The following is a 21,928-nucleotide window of genomic DNA, read 5'->3' on the forward strand; positions in this document are numbered from 1 at the left end:
TTGTAACTCCCTCCTCATTGTCCGACCTCATTGCAGGCTATCCCCTCTTCAGTCTATCATGAATGCTGCTGCCAGATTCATCCACCTTACTAACCATTCTGTATCAGCCACCCCTCTCTGCCAATCCCTCCATTGGAGTGCATTCAGTGTCCTCCACCCCCCTCTGCCAATCCCTCCACTGGCCTCCATTCAGTGTCCTCTGTCCCCCTCTGCCAATCCCTCCACTGGCCTCCACTCAGTGTCCTCAACCCCCCTCTGCCAATCCCTCCACTGACCTCCGCTCAGTGTCCTCCACCCCTCTCTGCCAATCCCTTCACTGGCTTCCCATTGCTCAATGGATAAAATTCAAAACATTAACAATAACATATAAAGCCATTTATAACTCCGCCTCAAATTACATCACCAATCTTGTCTCCAAATATCACCCAAACTGTACTCTCCACTCCTCGCACGACCTCCTGCTCTCTAGCTCCCTTGTCTCCTCCCGTGCTCATCTCCAGAGCTTCCCTCATCCTCTGGAACGCTCTACCCAAATTTATCAGACTACTGCCTACTCTGCTCACTTTTAGGCAATCTCTGAAAACTTATCTCTTCAGGGAAGCCTATCCTGCCCTCAGCTAATAATGGAATCTTATATTCTTCCTACCAGTCCATCCCCCACAGTTACTACCTTTTGTACCACTAGCCCTTCCCTCCTAGATTGTAATCTCTAAGGAGCAGGGCCCTCCTATCCCTCTTGTATTGAACTGTAATGTCTCCCATTATATTGAAAGCGCTGAGCAAATTGTTGGCGCCAGATAAATCCTGTATAATAATAATGAGGAGATGAAATATGGTAAGAAGGCATTGATAATGGGAGAGTAGATGGAACATGTAATGGGAGGAGTGGACAAAATAGGCATAGCTGGAGACCTCAAGCCTGGCTGATGATGTATCAATAGTCAGAAGAACCTGGAATGGACTCTCCCACTGAGGCTTCAGAGACTTGGTAAGATGACAATAGACCCCATCCTAGTCTCTGGTACTGAGGCAGTGCTGGTCATGTATTACCTCAGGATCCAGAAATGAAGAAAATGCTTGGAAACACAACTCAGTTGGTGAATCATGAAAATGCATTGCATGTTCAGTCAAAGCTCCATAAAAAAAGATAAAGAATGAGAATCATAAGGGAAGCTGTTCAGTTATTGATGCTTATCTTAAAAAGATTGTCAAAAGATAAAATATTCAAATCCCTTCTAGTTGTGTATTGATGGACATAAGCACTAAACTCAGTTCATCCGATCATTACATTCCAGTTTGCTCAGATTTTAGTTTGTTTCTTTTAAAGTAACATTTTATCTTCTCCCTTCTCTAGCTTGTGGGATGACATTGGGGATGTGAAACTAACTTGTGATACCTGAAACTTCTTTAATATTCCTTTTTTCCAGAATTTAATCTATGCAGAAATTTGTGAATCCTCCGGTGATAGATTAGACCGGCATTAACTGTAAAAGTTTTGTCACATTGAGAGCATTAAAATGGCTTCTCTCCAGTGTGAATCCTCTGGTGTCTGATAAGATGTGACTTTTGTGTAAAAGCTTTATCACATTCAGAACACTGATATGACTTCTCTCCAGTGTGAATCCTCTGGTGTTTGATAAGATCTGACTTTCCTGTAAAAGCTTTATCACATTCAGAACACTGATATGGCTTCTCTCCAGTGTGAATCCTCTGGTGTGTGATAAGATGTGACTTCACTGTAAAAGCTTTATCACATTCCGAACACTGATATGGCTTCTCTCCAGTGTGAATTATCTGGTGTGTGATAAGATCTGACTTTTGAGTGAAAGCTTTATCACATTCAGAACACTGATATGGCTTCTCTCCAGTGTGACCCCTCTGGTGTGTGATAAGATGTGACTTCCGTGTAAAAGCTTTATCACATTCAGAACACTGATATGGCTTCTCTCCAGTGTGAATCATCTGGTGTGTGATAAGATCTGACTTCTGAGTAAAAGCTTTATCACATTCAGAACACTGATATGACTTCTCTCCAGTGTGAATCCTCTGGTGTCTGATAAGATGTGACTTCACTGTAAAAGCTTTATCACATTCAGAACACTGATATGACTTCACTCCATTGTGAAATCTTTGGTGTACTATAAGGTCTCTCTCACTTGTAAATGTTTTGCCACATTCAGAACAATGATATGACTTCTCTCCCTTGCAAGCCTTCTGGTGTGTGATATATTTTCTCTCCATTGTAAAATCTACAAACAAGTAGTTTGAAATGACTCCTTTTATGTATACTTGGGTTGGACTTTATTGTAAAGCCATTGTCACTTCCAGAACACTGAAATTACTTTTCTCCTGCTGGATCAATGTGGAAGAGGATCCAAACCATGACTTTTAGAACACAGATATGACTTGTATCCCGTGTGAATCCTCCAGTGAGCTGCAATAAAGACTTTCAGTCAATTAAGACACCCATGTGTTTTATTTTCCATGTGACTCAGCTGTATTCATGAAGACCAAAATGTCCCACAAACCTGATTCATCAATCTACCTGTAGAGAAAGAAAAAAGATAGAATTCTATATAAAGGGCTACATAAAGTTACTTTCTATTTTTAATGTTCATTACTAAACATATCTTATGAATAGAAAGAATATGTACAGCATTATCTACAGTATTTTTTAATCAAATAGATTTTATTTAGAAAGTTTATAAGTGCGCACAGTATTCCCAACATTCAGCCCAGACAATGGAGTCATACATTCTCATGTATAGGCGGTTGTGGCACTGTTACAGATCATACAGAACAATAACTTGCTTTGTCTATGGTGTCACTTTTACCTTTTATAAACAAATGAACAGAGAAAAGAACAAACAACCTAGAACAATTCAGCTGTACACGGCAAGTAACTCCCCCAGTACATACATAGATAGCTGACACCGATCAATGAGGCCTGTGTCTACAGGATCATACCCCAAGTATGGGTCTCCAATGTAGTCACCATTCAGTAGGATACAACTGGCCGTTCTCCTTCTATGGGGCTAAAAGAGATAAGATTTTAAAAGCCTATGAAGAATTAACTAGGAGTGAGCAAGGAGTATCCAGCCAGTTCTGCCAGACATACATCTCCTGGGGGAATTACAATGTTGGAGAGTTCATTTTTCACATGTTAGTGTGGAGATCACCTGCTCAATCCACTGTTGTCTGCTGGGAGTTTGAGATGATAGCCAAGATCGGGATATTTTTTATGGTCAAGCAGCCTCACTATTGCTATATGACTTGTAATAGGAGGAGGTGTAAATAATTCCTCCTCTATTGAGACCAAGAGGCACACCCGAGGAATATTGAACACCAACATTACAATACTGGTCATATCGTTCCACTTTTTGAATAATTTTGGACATCTCCAAAACATGTATCAAATCCCCGACATCACCGCTACAATTGGGGTCATAAGGGGAAATCCCTCCTGTCCTAGCTGAACAATTGAGCTGGAGTCCTGAAAGCTCTACGCAAAAGAAATGACTGAATTTCTGTGAAGAGGACAGAGAGATGAGAGGTATGGAGGTCACAATCACCTCCCACCACTCTCTCTTATTTTCTCTGTTTCCCATTTCTTTCTATAATTCTTCGGCAAGAGTCAAAAGACTGGAATAAATATATGAGAGATCATGCCTTTCCCACTGGTGCCATCTGAAGCCCATTAACAAGTGTGAGAGTGATGTGAAATCTGTATCTGATGGAAGTAGCAATCGATGGATGGGATCTAATATGTCTACTAAGTCCCACCTGGTAAGATGCTGAAGTTGGGCAGCTATAAAATAAAGTCTAACATTTGGTATTGCTAGGCCTCCTTGGTCTTCACCATACTGTAGAGTAGTGAGTTTGATTCTAGCTGACGGCTTCTTTTAAATGAGTTCTCCAAACTGGGAGTCTATACTGGAGAACCACTTACGAGGTGTCCACATGGGAGAATTGTGGAGTATACAGTTGAAACTCGAAAAATTAGAATAACGTGCAAAAGTCCATTTCAGTAATGCAACTTAAAAGGTGAAACTAATATATGAGACTCATTACATGTAAAGCAAGATAGTTCAAGCCGTGATTTGTCATCATTGTGATGATTATGGCTTAGAGCTCATGAAAACCCCAAATCCACAATCTCAGAAAATGAGAATATTGTGAAAAGGTGGAATATTCTCGGCTCAAAGTGTCCCACTCTAATTAGCTAATTAAGCTATAACACCTGCAAAGGGTTCCTGAGCCTTTAAATGGTCTCTCAGTCTGGTTCAGTAGGAATCACAATCATATGAAAGACTGCTGTCCTGACACCATCATTGACACCCTCCATAAGGAGGGAAAGCCTCAAAAGGTAATTGCAGAAGAAGTTGGATGTTCCCAAAGTGCTGTATCAAAGCACATTAATAGAAAGTTATGTGGAAGGGAAAAGTGTGGAAGAAAAAGGTGCACAAGCAGCAGGGATGACCGCAGCCTGGAGAGGATTGTCAGGAATAGGCCATACAAAAGTGTTGGGGACTTTCACAAGGAGTGGACTGAGGCTGGAGTCAGTGCATCAAGAGCTACCACACAGACGGATCCTGGACATGAACTTCAAATGTCGTATTCCTCTTGTCAAGCCACTCCTGAACAACAAAACATCAGAAGTGTTTTACCTGGACTAAAGAAAAACAGACCTGGTCTGTTGCTCAGTGGTCCAAATCCTCTTTTCTGATGAAACAACTTTTGCATGTCACAGTGGGAGTATAGATTTAGTACTTCAACCTGTATGCAGATACCAATGGCAGACGAGTGGGTGACCTGTCCGCCTCACTGAAAATTCAAACTGATAGTGTAGGTTCCCCCAATTGGGAAAACCCCATAAGGGATAAAGAGCTAATGAGAGGAAAGGTGAAAAGGAAGAGAGCAATGGAGAGATAAGAGCAAGAGTAGTGAAGAAAGGGGTACAGATAAGGGGGGGGGGAGAGGAGGTCCCCAGGGGGGAAGGGTGTGTGCCTGTATAGAGTAGCAACTGAGTAGTGGGTTACCTAATGGACTCAGGACTACAAAGAGAGTAAGGTTTCATCAGAGTTTGAGGGTAGGAAATGGTCAACCCTTTGGTTGCCATAGTTGTTCATTTTTATGCACTCTGTCTAATAGGACGGCTTCTAATTTGACATGTATCGTGGCTCGAGTGACACTATTCTTAGTTTCAGTGATATTGAGGTGGGGGGATTTCCAGGCCTTCGCTATGGTTTGCTAAGCCGTGGTGGTGACCTACAGGAGTAGTTTAAATTGCCAGTGTGTCACTTCTTGAGCCTTATGCAAGTAAAGGAATGGATGCTGGTCAACCGACCCCAGTCCAGTGTTGAGGAAAGGCCTCAGCTGCCATTCTAGCCATGCCCTCTGATGCATTTCACCCCGCCCACTAGGGCTTGGTCACACTGCATCCATCCCCTTACTTGTATTGGCTGACACTGGAATCGCTCTGACTCATGCTCCCCTCTTCTCACTTGCCGGTGGGGTGATCCCTTTCCTTCCATCCATAGCTTGGAGCCACATCATAAGGTATACTTCTTGGGGCTTGTTATTAAATGAGGCAGTGGCCGGATGGATATATATATACTGTAACTTCTTCATAAAGAACTGTAGGCATATGAAATATTTTGCACCAATACATTTGAACAACTGGGCAGGTCCACCAAATGTGGATACCTGCTTTAGAGCAGCCACGAAAACAAGTCAGGGATTAGGGATGGATTTAGGGATCCGGGCAGGGACCAGGTACCAGTGCATGAGAGTGCTGTGGTTAGTCTCCATAGCAACTATATTTTGGGAGGAGGATTTTGCAGCAGACCATATGTCTGCCCAATCGCTTTCAAATGAAGATTTAAATCCCATTCCCACTTGGATGTATATGGTAAGGAAGTGTAAGGTGGTGGAGCTGGTAACTGTGCATATAAGGTGGAAATCAAAAGTCTGGCATGGGGGTCACATTTACATATGTGTCCAAACCTAGTCATGTCTAGGAGAGAGGTGTTCATGTGTAAGTGAGAGCAATACAAGTGTTTGATCTGAAGATATCTAAACATTTCAGATGTAGAGATTTTGTTGGAGTCACATAGGGTTTGGAAGGGTATAAAGGAGTCTGGTGTTGAACTAGACTAGCTCTAGGACAAGCATGAAAAGAAGATGGAGGCATCCATGCCGGATAAAAGCCTGGATGGAGGAGGTATGCCATGAGTGGGTTATGGGGTGACTGAAAGGTGTATCAGAACTTTAGACTGTCCCAGATAGATGGGTAGTGTTGAGTAATTGGGTGTTGGAGTGAGCAACGGTCTCTTGGGTGTAGCCATAGTAAATTGGCAACTCATGAGGGGTTACAATCTACTGACTCTATAGTGACCCATAGGAGGGGGTCACTTTTACTGTGTGATATTTAGGGAGTTGAGCAAGATGTGCACTCAATGGGAGATTGCAAGGGGGGTGGCAGTGCTCAGTATGGGAAATAGCAAGGAGAGGGCCCAAAATAATTGTAGTCCAGCCCCAGGGGCAAAGTTAAAGTCTCTACAGCTGTTTGTAAACCAAACAGGGAGGAGGAGAGGGAGTACAAGAACAGTTCAGGGAAAACAGGGGAGCATACACTCACAGATCTGACAGAGGTGCCCAGGTCCACAGGGGAGCAAGGTAGTATGACATCAGGTACTTGCCCTGAAAGCGGAGTATGTGTGGCATAGTCCGTGGTAATAATCCCCCCGAGTCCTAGATGCCTGCAGAGGGCAGCTGGTGTAGTTCTCCCCTTTAGCTTGGGGCTTGCAGAGTGACAGCTTGTGGAGGTCTCCCCCTTCTCTGGGGTTTGCGGTGGGCAGCTGGTGCGGTTCTCCCCCTTAGCTTGGGGCTTGCAGTGGGCAACTTGTGTGGTTCTCCCCCTTATCCTTGGGGCTTGCAGAGTGGCAGCTTGCGGAGGTTTCCCCCTTCTCTGGGGCTTGTGATGGGCAGCTGGTGTGGTTCTCCCCCTTAGCTTTGGGGAGTGCAGAGCGGCAGCTTGTAGAGGCTCCCCTTATCCTTGGGGGGTCAATGCAGAGTGGCCACGATGGTCCCGCCTCATCTGGGATCCCTCGGTGGCTTGGCAGCGAAATGAATGACCAGGAAGAGCCCGGCATCAGTCTCTTAAACCGATGCAGGTCACTTCCCGGTCGTCCTGGCAGTGGTGGGCGGTGAGCCTTGTTGCTCGGCAACGAGGCACGCCCCCTGGACACGGGTCGTGCTCTCGTGATCAAGGCCTTTGTCCGGTGGCATCCGCAAGCGCAGGAACTCCCCATGCATGCAGTGTGGATGACGGGACCGTGTGGCGTCATTCTGACACCGAGGTCCAGAACCTCTCCGCAGAGAGGTGTGAACCTCACTCTCTTTTCCCCTAAGGCCTCGCAGGATGGGGAGAAGATAGTGGCGGAGGTGAGAGGAGCTTCAAAGACCCGCGGCAGGACGAGAGGCAGCAGGGAGGGGAAGGTCATCCTGACAGGGGAAACAACTACTGAAAAAGGGAGCTGAGCTTTATTAATTAAATTTCAATGTGCTAAGGGAATTTGGGAACCCTGGCAGCACCTATATTGTGACATTATATATATATATATGGGTAGGACCCAATAAAGGTATAATATTTTGGGCAGAATTGTAATTTTTTACAATCATGATACAACCCATCCATGAGAGGGGTAGTTTGGACCAGGATGTCATAAGATTAGTAAGGTGTGTTAACATAGGAGGGTAGTTAGCAGAATATAGAATATTGAGGTCTGCCATCAGCTTGGATCCTTGTCACGGTGTGCCAAGCTTGCTCTTCTCCATCACTGCAGCTTCCCTCACCTCTCCCCCCTCTCTGGGAATCAGTGTCACATGCGCCCGGTTCACTCTCTTTCCACTCGCCGCACACAGCTGTGAAGCAGGATGAGGGGAGGAGACCCCCCTCACCAGGAAATCCCAGCGGGGGGCCGCTGGGAGGTCTCTGTGTGCCCCCGGCAGGTGCAGGGCTTCCCGCGCTCGGCACCCCGCCAGAGACAAAAGCCGCGCTCCTTGCGCGTGGCTGGAGTGAGGGGGGCATGCCTCGTTACCCCGGCAATGCGGCGCTGAGCCGGCCATTGCAACGAGGAAAGGTTGTGCGCGGCTTTTAAAAATGCCAGCGTGAGACCAGGCTTGCTCTCTCTCCCTTCCTCCTAATGCCGTCTGGCCGCTCTCCCTTGGCCCGCCGCCACTGCTGTCGTGGGAGGTCAGGGTGGGGACCGGGCCTCCGCAGGCATCCCCGCTGAGTGCTCTGCATGAGCCCCCCTGTTCTAAGGTCAGACTCCGCAGCCATGCTACCCCCGCTGCTGTTCCTGGCCGCTGCGAGGGCCATTGTTGCTGATCGCTAAGCCACTGGAGGAGCTGGCCGCTGTGAGGGCTCCTGCTGCTGATCGCTAGACTGACGATCGCTGCTGTCCCTTGAGAAGCTGGCCACTGTGAGGGCCGCTGTCCATTGCGGAGGGTCCCTGGAAGCTGCCTGCTGTTGAGCGTCCGCAAGTCGCCTACCTCCCTGAGAGCTGCCTGCTGCTGAGCGTCTGCAAGTCGCCTACCGAGAGTGTCCCTTGAAACCATGAACTGCCCTTGGTGTGCGCACAGACTACCCGTGATCTAAACTGTCCCTGTTGTGCGCACCGACCTCCCCCGTGTCCTGAACTGTCCCTGTTGTGCGCACAGACTGTGTCCTGAAGTGTCCCTGTTGTGCGCACAGACTACCCGAGTCCTGAACTGTCCCTGTTGCGCGCACAGACTACCCGTGTCCTGAACTGTCCCTGTTGCGTGCACAGACTACCCGTGTCCTGAACTGTCCCTGTTGCGTGCACAGACTACCCGTGTCCTGAACTGTCCCTGTTGCGTGCACAGACTACCCATGTCATGAACTGTCCGTTCTGCGCACCGACCCCCTCCGTGTCCTGAACGGTCCCTGTTGTGCGCACCGACCTTCCCCATGTCCTGAACGGTCACTGTTGTGCGCACCGATGACCCTAGAAAGCTGGGTGGGAGCTGTGCTAGGCCAGACTCCACAGCTAGTGTCCCGTTGAGTCCCCGTGAGCCCACTTACTGTGGGTGTCCCTACGAGCCGAATGTCGCAGAGTGCCATGAACTGTTCTGATTGTCTTTCAGAGTTCAATAAAGTTTTGTGTGTTCCCCATCTTCTTCGTGTGTTCTGTTCTGCCTACACTTCTGTTACAGTCCTAAATCAGGAATATATTGACTGGACCAAGAGAAGGGTGGAGGATGTTGTAGATGTGACACAGTTAAGGAGGGTAGAGAGATATTAAGAGCTGTAGACTTTTTGGGATTCACAACCAGGTCTGAAATCGCTGCAAATTGGTCCAGGCATTGGAGAAGGTTGGGTACTGAGATCAAAGGAGAAGACATGAAGAGGAGATTGTCATCAGAGAAAAAGCATAACTTATGATGATGACCGCCAAGTTCTAATCCTTTAATATTTGTGTTAGTTCTTATCAGCTGTGCTAAAGGTTCATTCGCTAGAAAAGGAGGGGGGGGGGAGGGGCAGCCTTGCCTCATTCCCCTTTGTATGGAAAAAAAGTCTGACTTGTAACCCACATATCTCAAGTAAGCCCTTGGAGAGGTGTAAAGGGGTGATATCCATTGGAGTCAAAGGCTTTTTTTATGTCTAAGGAAAGGAAACAGCCGGGTATGCGGCGTATGCAAGCTGCATGTTCTAGCAAAATCACTCTGTGGTCTCGGCTTGGCAGAGGGGGGTTAAAATCCATCTGATCCTTGTGTATCAAGGTGCCTATGATGGAGTTCAGCCATGCAGATAGGATTTTAACATCCAAGTTAAGAAGGGAGATTGGTGTGTAATGAAGCCATGTGGTGTGATCTGATTGGGGTTCAGGTAGCATAGAAATGACTGCTGTTAGGGAGTCTGAGCAGAAAGAATAACCTTTGAGTAAGGCATTAAATGCATTAACCAATAAAGGTGGAAGGAGGTTAGTAAATATTTTGGAATATAGGGCTGTAAGCTGTCTGGGCCAGGCCGCTTATTAGACTTTAGGGACTTGATGGAGTTCGGGACCTCAAGTTCTGTAATAGGTGTTTCCAGGGAAGAACATTGAGAAGCTGAGAGTGTTGGTAGAGATAGGCTTGAGAAAAGTCCAGTGGCCTGCGATTCATCATAGGAGCCGGTCTAGATGTTTGTGGAAGACCTGTAATATTTTATTAGGATGGCTGGTGTGTGAAGTTTTTGTAATCTTTAAATGGACAAGTCTGTGTGTGGTCTGAGGTTCGCAGTCCCAGGGCTAGAAAAGTGTCAGGTTTGTTTGCGTTCATTTAATGTTCATGCCTGGATTGGTGTAGAACTTTTTCGTCTGATTCTGTCAAGAAAAAATCTATTTCTAGCCTGGTCTTGTCCAGGACAATCTATGAGAAGGTGAGGGGTCTGATTGGAAGGCTTTGTTGGCCTGATGAAATGAGGTTTCTAAGCGGTGATGGATTGCTCGCTGTCCTTTCTTGAGATGTGAGGCTTGGCTGATACAGGCTCCTCTAATTACAGACTTATGGGCTTCCCAAAAGGTCAGGAGAGAGAGGTCATCAGTTGTGTTATGTGTCAGGTATTCTTTGATGGCTAGTTCAATGTCCAGTCTGTGGGATGGGTGGGCCATTTAGACTCCATGTAGTGCTAGTTTGTTGGGGTACTAAGGAGGAGAGGGTGAAGAGGACAGCTTTGTGACCAGTCCAGGGGTAAGGTATGATGGTTCAGGATAGGAGGGCTGGGGACATACCTCTAGTCAGAAATATATGGTCAATGTGGGAGAAAGTTTTATGTGGATATGAGTAGTATGTATAGTGTCTTCTAGCTGGGTTAGCTTCTTGCCATGTGTCTATGAGAGAGCGTTGTTGGAGTTGTTGCTGGAAGGAGGATGTGGATGGATAAGAGGTTATGGGGGATTTGTCTAAAAAGGGATAAACTAGCTGGCTGGAATTGCCACATAGCGAATCTATTACTTGTAGCAAATGGGAGTTAGGACTGCAATTGGGGCATAGTATGAAGCTATAGTGACCTCTGAGTCAAGGTGACCCATTAGAAAATTTAAGGCTCTCTGGGTCCCAGATCCCTGCCTTGGGTGTAAAGGGAGTAGAGCAGTGGAAAGCTTTGAGAACACCTGTGTGTTTAGTTGCGGCAGAAGCCATATAAACCTGTGGGTAGGAAGAGCTGAGATATTTCGGCATATGGCTGGCAGTAAAATGAGTCTCCTGCAGGGACACCCCATGTGCTTTGGCAGAGGCAAAGGATTTGAAGGCCTTAATTTTTTTATTCCCCGAACATTCAGGGTAAGTATATTTATTGGAGCCATGATAAAGGACAGATGCAAAGCTGATTGTAGGTGTCGCATCATGGTGACATCATCACTCCTGGGACAGGAAAAAGAGAAAGAAAGAGGAGAGAAGTGGGGGAAGCAAGGTTAGTAAAGAGAGAAATGTCTGACAAAACAGGTCAGGAGGCCAAAAGGCCATGATGTGAAAACAGGTAGGTTGTCCATCTGTCTATGTCACTGGGATAGAAATGGATGGAAAAAAACAGTCCTGGGCAGGCCCAACTTAGGCTACTAAGGAAAATGTGGGGGAGCAGTGAACATCTTCAGAAGCCACAGAGGCCAAAAACAGGATATTAAACATCTGTTGTATAGAGGAGTCAGGCCAAGGATAGACTATTGGGAATAAGATGTCAGCCTGCAGATATAAGCAGTTGGTAAGTGTATGCATTGTTCAAAGAGGCTATGCTTGGCTGGGTATCATGGGCATTAAACAGCATTAGACCACAGCTGGATGAAAGGGTGATCCGTTTGTTATTTTGTTGTCCAGCTATTGGTAGGAGGTTTAGCTAACAGCATTGAGCTGTTAGTTGCAAAAATTGTAGAATTATACTAAATATATATTTTTTTGGTTACAAACGTTTTTATTTTTTAAGAAATAGAGTTCAATGGCATTACAGCTTCAAATAGAATATACAAGAGAAACAAGGAACAACTGCAGTATTCATTTCAAAGGTGAAATTATGTAGAATAAAGGGAAAAAGAGAAAAGAAAAAAAAGAGAAAAGAAATGAAGTACATGAGCAATATAGGTAGAGAGGTAGGCAGAGTTTTAAAACGACCAACAAAGTAACTCAATCAATCAAAGCATAAATGGTCCTTATTGATCTAGTAAATGCCTGTGAGTTCTCCAAAGTTCCCATTTTCTGTCAAATAAATGCATCTTATCCAATAGAGTATAATGAATTCTCTCCATGAGCATCACCGCATCAACTCTGCAGAACTGTGGTCAATGGTACTGTGAGGGATTTCCAATGTAGGGCAATAGCCCATAGGGTGGATATACAAATGCTATGGATTAGCCTCATAACCTCAGTCTGAACTCCCGAGATAGGGGCTCCCAGTAGGCAGGACTGCATAGACAGATGCACCGGAGCACCTGCCACTGCAGAGGCAACTTCAGAAATTTTGTGCCACACCAATGAGAGGCTTGGGAAGGCCCAAAATATATGCACTAGAGTACTAGCAAGACCACAGCCCCGGAAACAAAGGTGGGACGTCCCTGGATACATGGCGTGTAGTCTAGATGGGGTATGATACCATCTGGTTATTACTTTGAGGGCCGTCTCATGGACAGAAAGATCTAGAGCTCTTAAACACATTACCCACCATGGAATCCCAATCCTCATCAGAAAAAGTGACATCACTATCAGCCTCCCATTTCTGTCTATAAAGAGGGGGTGAGGGAAAGAAAGTAACCAGAAATTGGCGATACAAATCTGAAATAAGACCCCTGCCCCTAGGAGAGTCATGGCTAATACGTTCAAAAAATGAAATCGGAGATGAAGGTGTAAGAGCAAAATGTGAATTAAAAAAATGTCTAATCTGTCAATAATGATAATATTCACGAAGCGGAATATCAAAAAGTATGCGTAGCATCTCAAAAGTGATACAAGATCCTCCTTTCTGAAAGTCAGATGACCTAATAAAGGACCTATCATACCACCAACGGAATACCTGTGAAGATGAGAATGCTGCAATAAAATTTGAGTCACCAAACAATGATGAACCTGGTGAGACAGAGGAGACAAGATTCAATTTAAGTTTATAACGGGACCAAAACATCAATGATTGGGCAACAATGGAATTATAGAGCAATAACGAGGGGGGGGGGGGAATTTTGGACCATAATACACCTGGTAAATAGAACGGATGAATAGACTGAGATTCAAATCTGATCCATGGGACCTGGGAAGTAATAGTCGCCCATTGTGATAGCTGTGCGAAACGGGCTGACAGGTAGTAAAGCCAGAAATTGGGAAGACCTAGGCCTCCCACCCATTGTGACCGGTAGAGGACCGATGAAGTAAAACGAGGGCGTTTGTTATGCCAAATAAAATGATTAATAATCCGTTGAAAGCGATCTAAGAACGTTTATGAGACAGGGATTGGGAGTGATCTAAATAAAGTAATTTAGGGAAGACATTCATTGTTACTGCCGTGACTCTGCCAAGAATGAGATAGGGGATCCATGCCAGATCTTCAATAGAGGTGAGAGGCGTGACACACATGGTGGCCAATTAGCAGCAAATAATTTTGAGTATCTGGGGGTGAGGTTTATACCTAGGTATGAAATCTGATCTGTGGCCCAACGAAATGGAAAAGAATTGCGGAGAGATGCACCCAGGGAATCAGGAACATTAATAGGCAGAACTACTGATTTAGTAACATTTACAGTAAGACCTGATACTGTTACAAAGTCATTCAATAATGAGCAGAAGTCAGGCAATGACACCAACAGTTTAGTAAGGAAAAGCATAACATCATCTGCATACATACAAATTGTGAAATGTGAACCAATAATGGGGAACCAGAAATGTCTGAGTGTGATTATTGCAATTGCCAAGGGTTCCAAAACAAGCGCCAATAATAAGGGCGAAAGAGGACAACCCTGACGGGTACCTCCGCCTAGTGTACAAAATACAGAATTGCAGCCTGGACGTCTTATTCTTGTTTTGGGGGGAGTCATACAAAGCATGTACACCAGACAGAAATTCATCACTAAAGCCCATCTTCTGCAGTAATGAAAACAAGTATGGCCAGAGGACACCATCAAAGGCCTTGTTAATGTCCCGGCTCAGCAACAAAACTTCTTTAGAATGCAAATTGGTGTCCTGAATAACATCTAATGTGAGAGGAATATTGTCCGTGATAAGTCTGCCTGGGATAAATCCCGATTGGTCCGGTGAGACCAAAGAGGAGATAATAGGGGCCAACCGATCTGCCAGAATGCGGCTAAATATTTTCAGATCATTGTTCATCACTGAGATTGGTCTATAGTTTTGAGGTAAATGATGGTCTTTCAGGGGTTTAGGTAATAGAGACAGGTTAGCCAACAGTATCTCCTCAGGAAACCTACCGCCCTGCAAAACATCATTGAATAATGACATCAAAGAGGGAGCCAATGTAGGAGCAAAATGTTTATAATAACTGGCCGTGAACCCATCAGGGCCGGTGCTGTGGAAGTTCTGAGTGCGCTAATCACACAGGATATTTCCTTCAAAGTGCATGGGGCATTGAGAGAGGATATCTGAGAGGGTGAGAGAGCAGGGGGGGGGGGGGTATAGAATCAAGCCATGAGCCATTTGAGGAAGCAGAAGTTGGTTGCGGGGGAGCTAATAGGGTGGAATAAAATTTTTCAAAAATACCCAGGACTTCACGAGGAAGAGAGGAGATACTGCCGGATTTAGTACGTAACTTGTAGATATGTGGGGGTCGTATTGAATGGTTTAATTTCTGTGTGAACATAGTAGACGCTGAATTACTATGTAATAAAAAGGAGGCCTTCGACCAGCGTAGAGCTTTTTCAGTTTTCTGGGAAAGTAAAGTATTCAGTTCTAGACGCTTTTGCGATATCATGGTTTTGTTACGGAGAGATGGATTGCCATCATGAGCCCTATAATGTGATTCTAATTCTCGGGTAAGTTTCTGAATTTGTTTCCAACGCTCTCTATTTCTAGAAGAAGCCATAGAAATAAGGTGGCCTCGCAGGACCGCCTTATGGGCTACCCACAAGATGGCCGGGGAGATATCAGGAGTTGTGTTTGACTGAAAGTATTCTTGAATGGAAGTAACTACTTCATGGCGGGTGTTAGTATCCGTAAGCATAGAGTCGTTAAGTCTCCAGGAGTAGGGAGTAGGGGCTAGACCTATAAAAGTGATAGACAGAGCGATAATATTATGATCCGACCAGGGGCTTAAATGAATGCAAGCTTTCCTAGAGTTAGCCAGCAGAATGGGGGAGCAATAGATATAATCTAGTCTAGCATAAGAGTCATGTGGGTGGGAGTAAAATTAATAATCTCTAGCTCCTACATTATGTGCCCTCCAGGAGTCTACCAGTTGAAGGGTGTCTAATTTTTTGGTAAGGGATTTTGGGAAGGCCTGGGAGGATGGTGAGAATGAGCTTTGGTCTAAAAGGGGGTTAGCTACCAAATTAATATCAGCTCCCACCAATAAATGAGGGAATAGAAACCTATCAAGAATTTTGAAATAAACGGGAAAAGAAGGATGCTTGTGCAGAATTTGGTGCATAGACATTAGCGATCGTGAGTTCACGACCCGAGGGGGTGCCTTTAATAATGATAAATCTGCTCTCAGGGTCGCATGCCCGAGGGTTTTTTACTACAAACACATGGGAATAACATGCCCTGCCCTGCTCGTCCCGGGGAACTCTGGTAAGGACCTGCTGATCTACTAGGTCCCAAATTAGGACACGCAGGGCCTGCACCCTTTCCCGATCCTTGGGAAGGTGGGTTACCAGATATCTGGCAGGGGGATTGAAGTTGAACTCCAACCTGTACCCCTACTTGATCAAGTCCAGGATGTACAGATTCAAGAAGATTGAAGCCTACTGAGGGAGAAAGGTCCCCAGTCTTCTTTCCATTTGGACGTTTAAGTCATTGAGATGAGACTTGGTGGGCCTTGAGGAGGATTGAATAAGATTCCTCCTCTTCCCCTATTCTTGTGCCCTGTCCAATGTTTCTTAGGCTGAACCTCCTTAGCCTGCTGGGCATGTTTTTCGACAAAAAACCCTACTAGAGTAAAACCTTTTATAATCACTGGGAATGTCCTCTTTTAATGGACTGTACATTCCAGAGTCTCCTCGAGACCTGGACCAAAAAAGATTATCGGCAATAAAGGGTTAGGCACAAAGGTGCAGTTTGAATGCTGAGTTCCCTGCCCAGGTTTTTAACCAAAATGCCCTTTTAGCTGAATTCACTAGGGCAGAGGTTCAAGCCGCTAGCTTAACTGATTTGGCCGAGGCATCCACAAGGAAACCAACTGCTTTAAACAGCAAAGGAAATTATTTCAGGATTTGCTGCCTGGAGGTCCCTGCCGAGAGATGCGACTAACTGTGTAAGCCAGCATTCCAGATTTCTGGTGACACAGGTAGCCGATAAAGCTGGCCTAAGGCTGATGGAAGTGGAATCCCAGGCCCTGCGTTGTAAGACTTCATCCCACTTATCCATAGGGTCTTTCAGAGCCACCATATCTTCAAATGCTAAGTCTGTCCTTTTAGAGACTTTAGATAAGGGGGTGTCTAATTTCTGAACCTTGTTCCATTGCTGGGACCTGTTATCCTAAAAAGGAAACCTCCATTTAAGATTACTTGAGAAAAAGGGTTTCCTCTCAGGGCTTTCCTATTCCTGCCTAATGGTATCAACCAGGGAACTATGGACTGGAAAGACACTAGTCTTTCTAGCATACAAACCTTGATACATGAGGTCATGCTTAGATAGGCAAACGTCCTCCTCCTCGATTTCTAAGGTTTTGTAGATAACTTTAAGGAGGTCGTCCACATCTTCCAGGGGCAATTTGTTCCTGGAACCTCTGGAGGAGCAAACTTCACCGTCCTCCTCTTATGAGCCTTAATCTAACCGTGAGGAAGCAAGAGACCTAGCATCCTCCTCCGGGTCCTCCTTCCCTCTTAATGCATCTGCTAACGACAAACCCACCGATTGGGTCCAAGGACCCAGTGGCGACTGCATTTTTCCAATATGGATCTAAAGGATACACTACCACCTCCCCCCCTCTTCTCCATCTACACCTCCTCCCTTGGCCAACTGATACACTCACACGGCTTCAACTACCACCTCTATGCCGACGACACGCAAATCTATCTCTCGACCCCTCGCCTCACCCCTTCAGTCTCCGCCCGAATCACCAGCCTACTGAACAACTTATCAGATTGGATGTCACTCCACTTCCTTAAACTGAACCTCTCCAAAACCGAGCTCCTATTCTTCCCCCCAGCCCGAACACCACCCCCCCAACTGACTTCTCCATCACGTCCAACAATGCCACTATCAGGCCCGCCCCGCAGGCCAGAGTACTTGGTGTCATACTAGACTCCAATCTATCCTTCCAGCCCCAAGTCCAATTGCTAACAAACTCATGCAGGTTCCACCTCCGCAACATCGCCAAAATCCGCACGTTCCTAACCCCAGAAACCACTAAACAGCTCATCCACTCCCTCATCATATCACGACTCGACTACTGCAACTCCCTCCTCACTGGCCTGCCTCTTAACAGGCTATCCCCACTTCAGTCGATCCTGAATACGGCAGCCAGACTCATCCACCTTTCCAACCGATCCATCTCCGCCACCCCCCTCTGCCAATCCCTCCACTGGCTTCCGATTGCTCAACGGATCAAATTCAAAATGCTAACACTGACATACAAACCTGTCAATAGCTCTGCCCAAAACTACATCACCAACCTAATATCCATCTACCACCCAAAAGATATGTTTCGCTCCTCACAAGACCTCCTTCTCTCTAGTTCCCTGATCTCCTCCTCCCATGCTCGCCTCCAGGACTTCTCCAGGGCATCACCCATCCTCTGGAACTCCCTACCCCAATCCATCAGACTATCACCCACTCTCCTCTCCTTTAGGCGCACCCTAAAAACCCACCTCTTCAGGGAAGCCTACCCCACCCTCTGCTAACTGCCGATCTCCTCCACTCCTCCTACCACTCCAACCCACAGCTTTTCCTCCCATACTACTATCCCCTCCCTCCTAGATTGAAAGCTCCAAGGAGCAGGGCCCTCGAACCCCTCGTGTATCACATTGTATTGTTATTGTACTGTCTCATGTATTGTCTCCCATTGTAATGTACAGCACTGAGCGAACTGTTGGCGCTTTATAAATACTGTATAATAATAATAATAACAATAAAAGGGTTGAAATGTAGACAACATGTCATCCTTAATGGAGGTGAGCACTTTATGGCAGGCTGTAAATGACTTATCCTTAATTAGGCTAGCCACACAATTGCAGCATAAGGGTTTTTCCCAAGCTGAACCCAATTTAGCTGCACAAACTGCACACTTCTTCTTGGGGGTCTGACTCTGCACCTTGTCCTGGACTTTAACATACAATGAGCAAGAAAAGACACAATACAGAAAATAATCAGCCCAGGGCCCCTCATACAAAACCACTGTGCTGGGGGAGCAAGAAAAGGTAGTGTGCCCACCAGGGTCAGCAAGAGGGATCAGAGTCCCCAAGCTTAACTTAGAGGAGCCAGTGCTTGAAGGACCAGGGTCTGCCTGAGAAGTGCCAGCGCCTTCCATCCATTCCTCTTGGTGTGGAGCCAAAGGCTCTGCTGGGTCTGTACTCCAGACTGGCTGCAGTGCTAATATGGAGACTGGAACCACGAGTCTCCGGCGCCTGTCAATGATGTCACCACAGCCGTAACTTCCGGTTCCTGAACAGCACCCAGAAGTTGCGGGTACTTGCACGCCTGCTTGGCAGTCACTCTGCCCCATTGTGCATCGGATGCTGGAGCCCCCCCCCCCCCTTGGGAAGGACAACGACAGGCATCTCAAAGGTCCTGGACCCCTCAGGACACCCCCGATGATGGTTATCATCCACTGAGGCATGGAAGGACATCAGGAGAGCAGCCCCACTTCCCCTGAAGGGATCGCGTCGGGCAGGAGGAAGTAAGCCAGACCAGGAGCCACCAGCAACCTCTAGGGCCCAGGACTTCCAGACAATCAGTTCCTTGATGACTGCACCCATCCTTGCAGAGGAAACACTAAAAACACAGGAGGGAGGCCTGGTGGTCCGCCTTTTATAGTACTGTGCTTACGTGTTTCCTGTCCCAGAGGGAGGAGCTCTGTCTCAGGAAGGCTGTCCTGGAGGACGTTTGGAGAAATGAACATTAGAATGTCTGAGAGACAAAAGCCAGAAATAGATCAGTGGCTGCATGCACACCTCATTGTTAGGCTGCAGGTAGAGAGGCAGAGATGAGGCAGGATTTATCATGAAATACAAATTAAAGTGTATTATTTTCAAAACAGCCAAGAATATTTCACAAGGTCTGAAAAGTATGTAAGTCATCGAGTTATTCCCCAATTTAAGAAGAAGAGCATAACTGCAGGAAGTAAATGTAAGAGAGGAGTTGCAGATGATACGATGGTGGGTAATATGTACAGGAGAGGAGTACGGAGGTATGACAGTGATCGGTATGTACAGGAGAGGAGTGCGGGGGGTATGACAGTGATCGGTATGTACAGGAGAGGAGTGTGGAGGTATGACAGTGATCGGTATGTACAGGAGAGGAGTGTGGAGGTATGACAGTGATGGGTATGTACAGGAGAGGAGTGTGGAGGTATGACAGTGATGGGTATGTACAGGAGAGGAGTGTGGGGGTATGACAGTGATCGGTATGTACAGGAGAGGAGTACGGAGATATGACAGTGATCGGTATGTACAGGAGAGGAGTACGGAGGTATGACAGTGATCGGTATGTACAGGAGAGGAGTACGGAGGTATGACAGTGATCGGTATGTACAGGAGAGGAGTACGGAGGTATGACAGTGATCGGTATGTACAGGAGAGGAGTACGGAGGTATGACAGTGATCGGTACGTACAGGAGAGGAGTACGGAGGTATGACAGTGATCGGTACGTACAGGAGAGGAGTACGGAGGTATGACAGTGATCGGTACGTACAGGAGAGGAGTACGGAGGTATGACAGTGATGGGTACGTACAGGAGAGAAGTACGGAGGTATGACAGTGATGGGTACGTACAGGAGAGAAGTACGGAGGTATGACAGTGATGGGTATGTACAGGAGAGGAGTGTGGAGGTATGACAGTGATGGGTATGTACAGGAGAGGAATGTGGAGGTATGACAGTGATCGGTATGTACAGGAGAGGAGTACGGAGGTATGACAGTGATGGGTATGTACAGGAGAGGAGTGTGGAGGTATGACAGTGATCGGTATGTACAGGAGAGGAGTACGGAGGTATGACAGTGATGGGTATGTACAGGAGAGGAGTGTGGAGGTATGACAGTGATGGGTATGTACAGGAGAGGAGTGTGGAGGTATGACAGTGATCGGTATGTACAGGAGAGGAGTACGGAGGTATGACAGTGATGGGTATGTACAGGAGAGGAGTACGGAGGTATGACAGTGATGGGTATGTACAGGAGAGGAGTACGGAGGTATGACAGTGATGGGTATGTACAGGAGAGGAGTACGGAGGTATGACAGTGATGGGTATGTACAGGAGAGGAGTACGGAGGTATGACAGTGATGGGTATGTACAGGAGAGGAGTACGGAGGTATGACAGTGATGGGTACGTACAGGAGAGGAGTACGGTGGTATGACAGTGATGGGTATGTACAGGAGAGGAGTACGGAGGTATGACAGTGATGGGTATGTACAGGAGAGGAGTACGGAGGTATGACCGTTCCCAGGGAGGAGTATCTCAGGAAGGGTCTATACTCCACCATAACTCTGGTTCTCGGAGTGTCAGGTCCCAGCGGGTTCTCCTGGTGTCTCTCATGTTATTCTGTCTCGGACACATCAGAGGAACATGGTGGGAGATCGGCCTGAATGTCCTTCCTAGGAGGGAATATTGGAGCCATTCTGAGGCCCATTTAATGGCCGGCAATGAGGAGGAAACCAACACTGAGAAGTAGATGCTGAGATATATACAGCACGGGGCAGCACAGTGGCTGAGTGGTTAGCACTTCCACCTGGCAGTACTCGGGTTGTTGGTTCAAATCCCAACCATGGCACCACCTGCCTGGAGTTTGCATGTTCTCCGTGTGGCTGTGTTGATTTCCTCCGGGTACTCCGGTTTCCTCCTACACTACAAAGACATGCTGGGAGGTGAATTGTCTCCGGTCTAAGTTGTCCCTTGTATGTGTATGTATGAATGTGAGTTAGGGCCCTTAGATTGTACGCTCCTCGGGGGCGGGGACTGATGGGAATGTACAATATAGATGAAAACTGACGGCGCTATATAAGTACCTGGAATAAATAATAATAATACACCCAGATCATCGATGACGAGAAGGAAGGTTCGGTCACAGATGATTGGTCCGTCTATAGCAGGGACAGGAGGCGGGACCAGGAATAGGAGATCCACCTGACTTACCCGTGTGCTCTGACATGGAGAAGATCCCATGCTGGCCCTATGGTGGCCGTGTGTTCAGGATGGAGACCGATTCTGTTGGACCTTCTCGAAGCAGATCTAAAATGGCTGAGAGGAAGAAAGTGTTCCAGGGACAGGAAGTGACTCCAGACAGGAAGTGACACAAACAGGAAAAGACTCCAGACAGGAAGTGACTCCAGACTGATTTATAAAGAGGGTGCAGTATGGAGAGCAGACACTAGATGGTGAAAAAGCAGAATAGTATAAAACAACAGGGAAAAAACCTGAAAAACAAAAGATGATGGCGGCTCGTAAACATCTTATTTATCACCTTGACGTCATTGTCCCACTCTACAGGTTACATCACATCACGTGACTTCCTCTGGAGTTGGACGTACAGCTGCCTATATATACCATTATAATC

The 21,928-nt window shown here is 46.4% G+C and overlaps 1 protein-coding gene across 1 annotated transcript; it reads right to left on the bottom strand.

Moving 5' to 3' along the window:
- Positions 1 to 1,144: 1,144 nt before the first annotated feature.
- Positions 1,145 to 21,628, bottom strand: LOC149434747 (uncharacterized). Its single transcript, XM_089663443.1, has 2 exons — positions 21,508 to 21,628; positions 1,145 to 2,545 (listed from the first exon to the last, which is right to left on the bottom strand). Exon 2 carries the CDS (start codon positions 2,239 to 2,241, stop codon positions 1,513 to 1,515), a length of 729 nt encoding a protein of 242 aa, XP_089519569.1. The 5' UTR covers positions 2,242 to 2,545; positions 21,508 to 21,628; the 3' UTR covers positions 1,145 to 1,512.
- Positions 21,629 to 21,928: the final 300 nt, after the last annotated feature.

This window comes from Staurois parvus, unplaced genomic scaffold (assembly GCF_062004578.1).
Source record: "Staurois parvus isolate SC_StPar_1 unplaced genomic scaffold, SC_StPar_1.0 ptg001688l, whole genome shotgun sequence".
Taxonomy (NCBI): Eukaryota; Metazoa; Chordata; class Amphibia; order Anura; family Ranidae; genus Staurois; species Staurois parvus.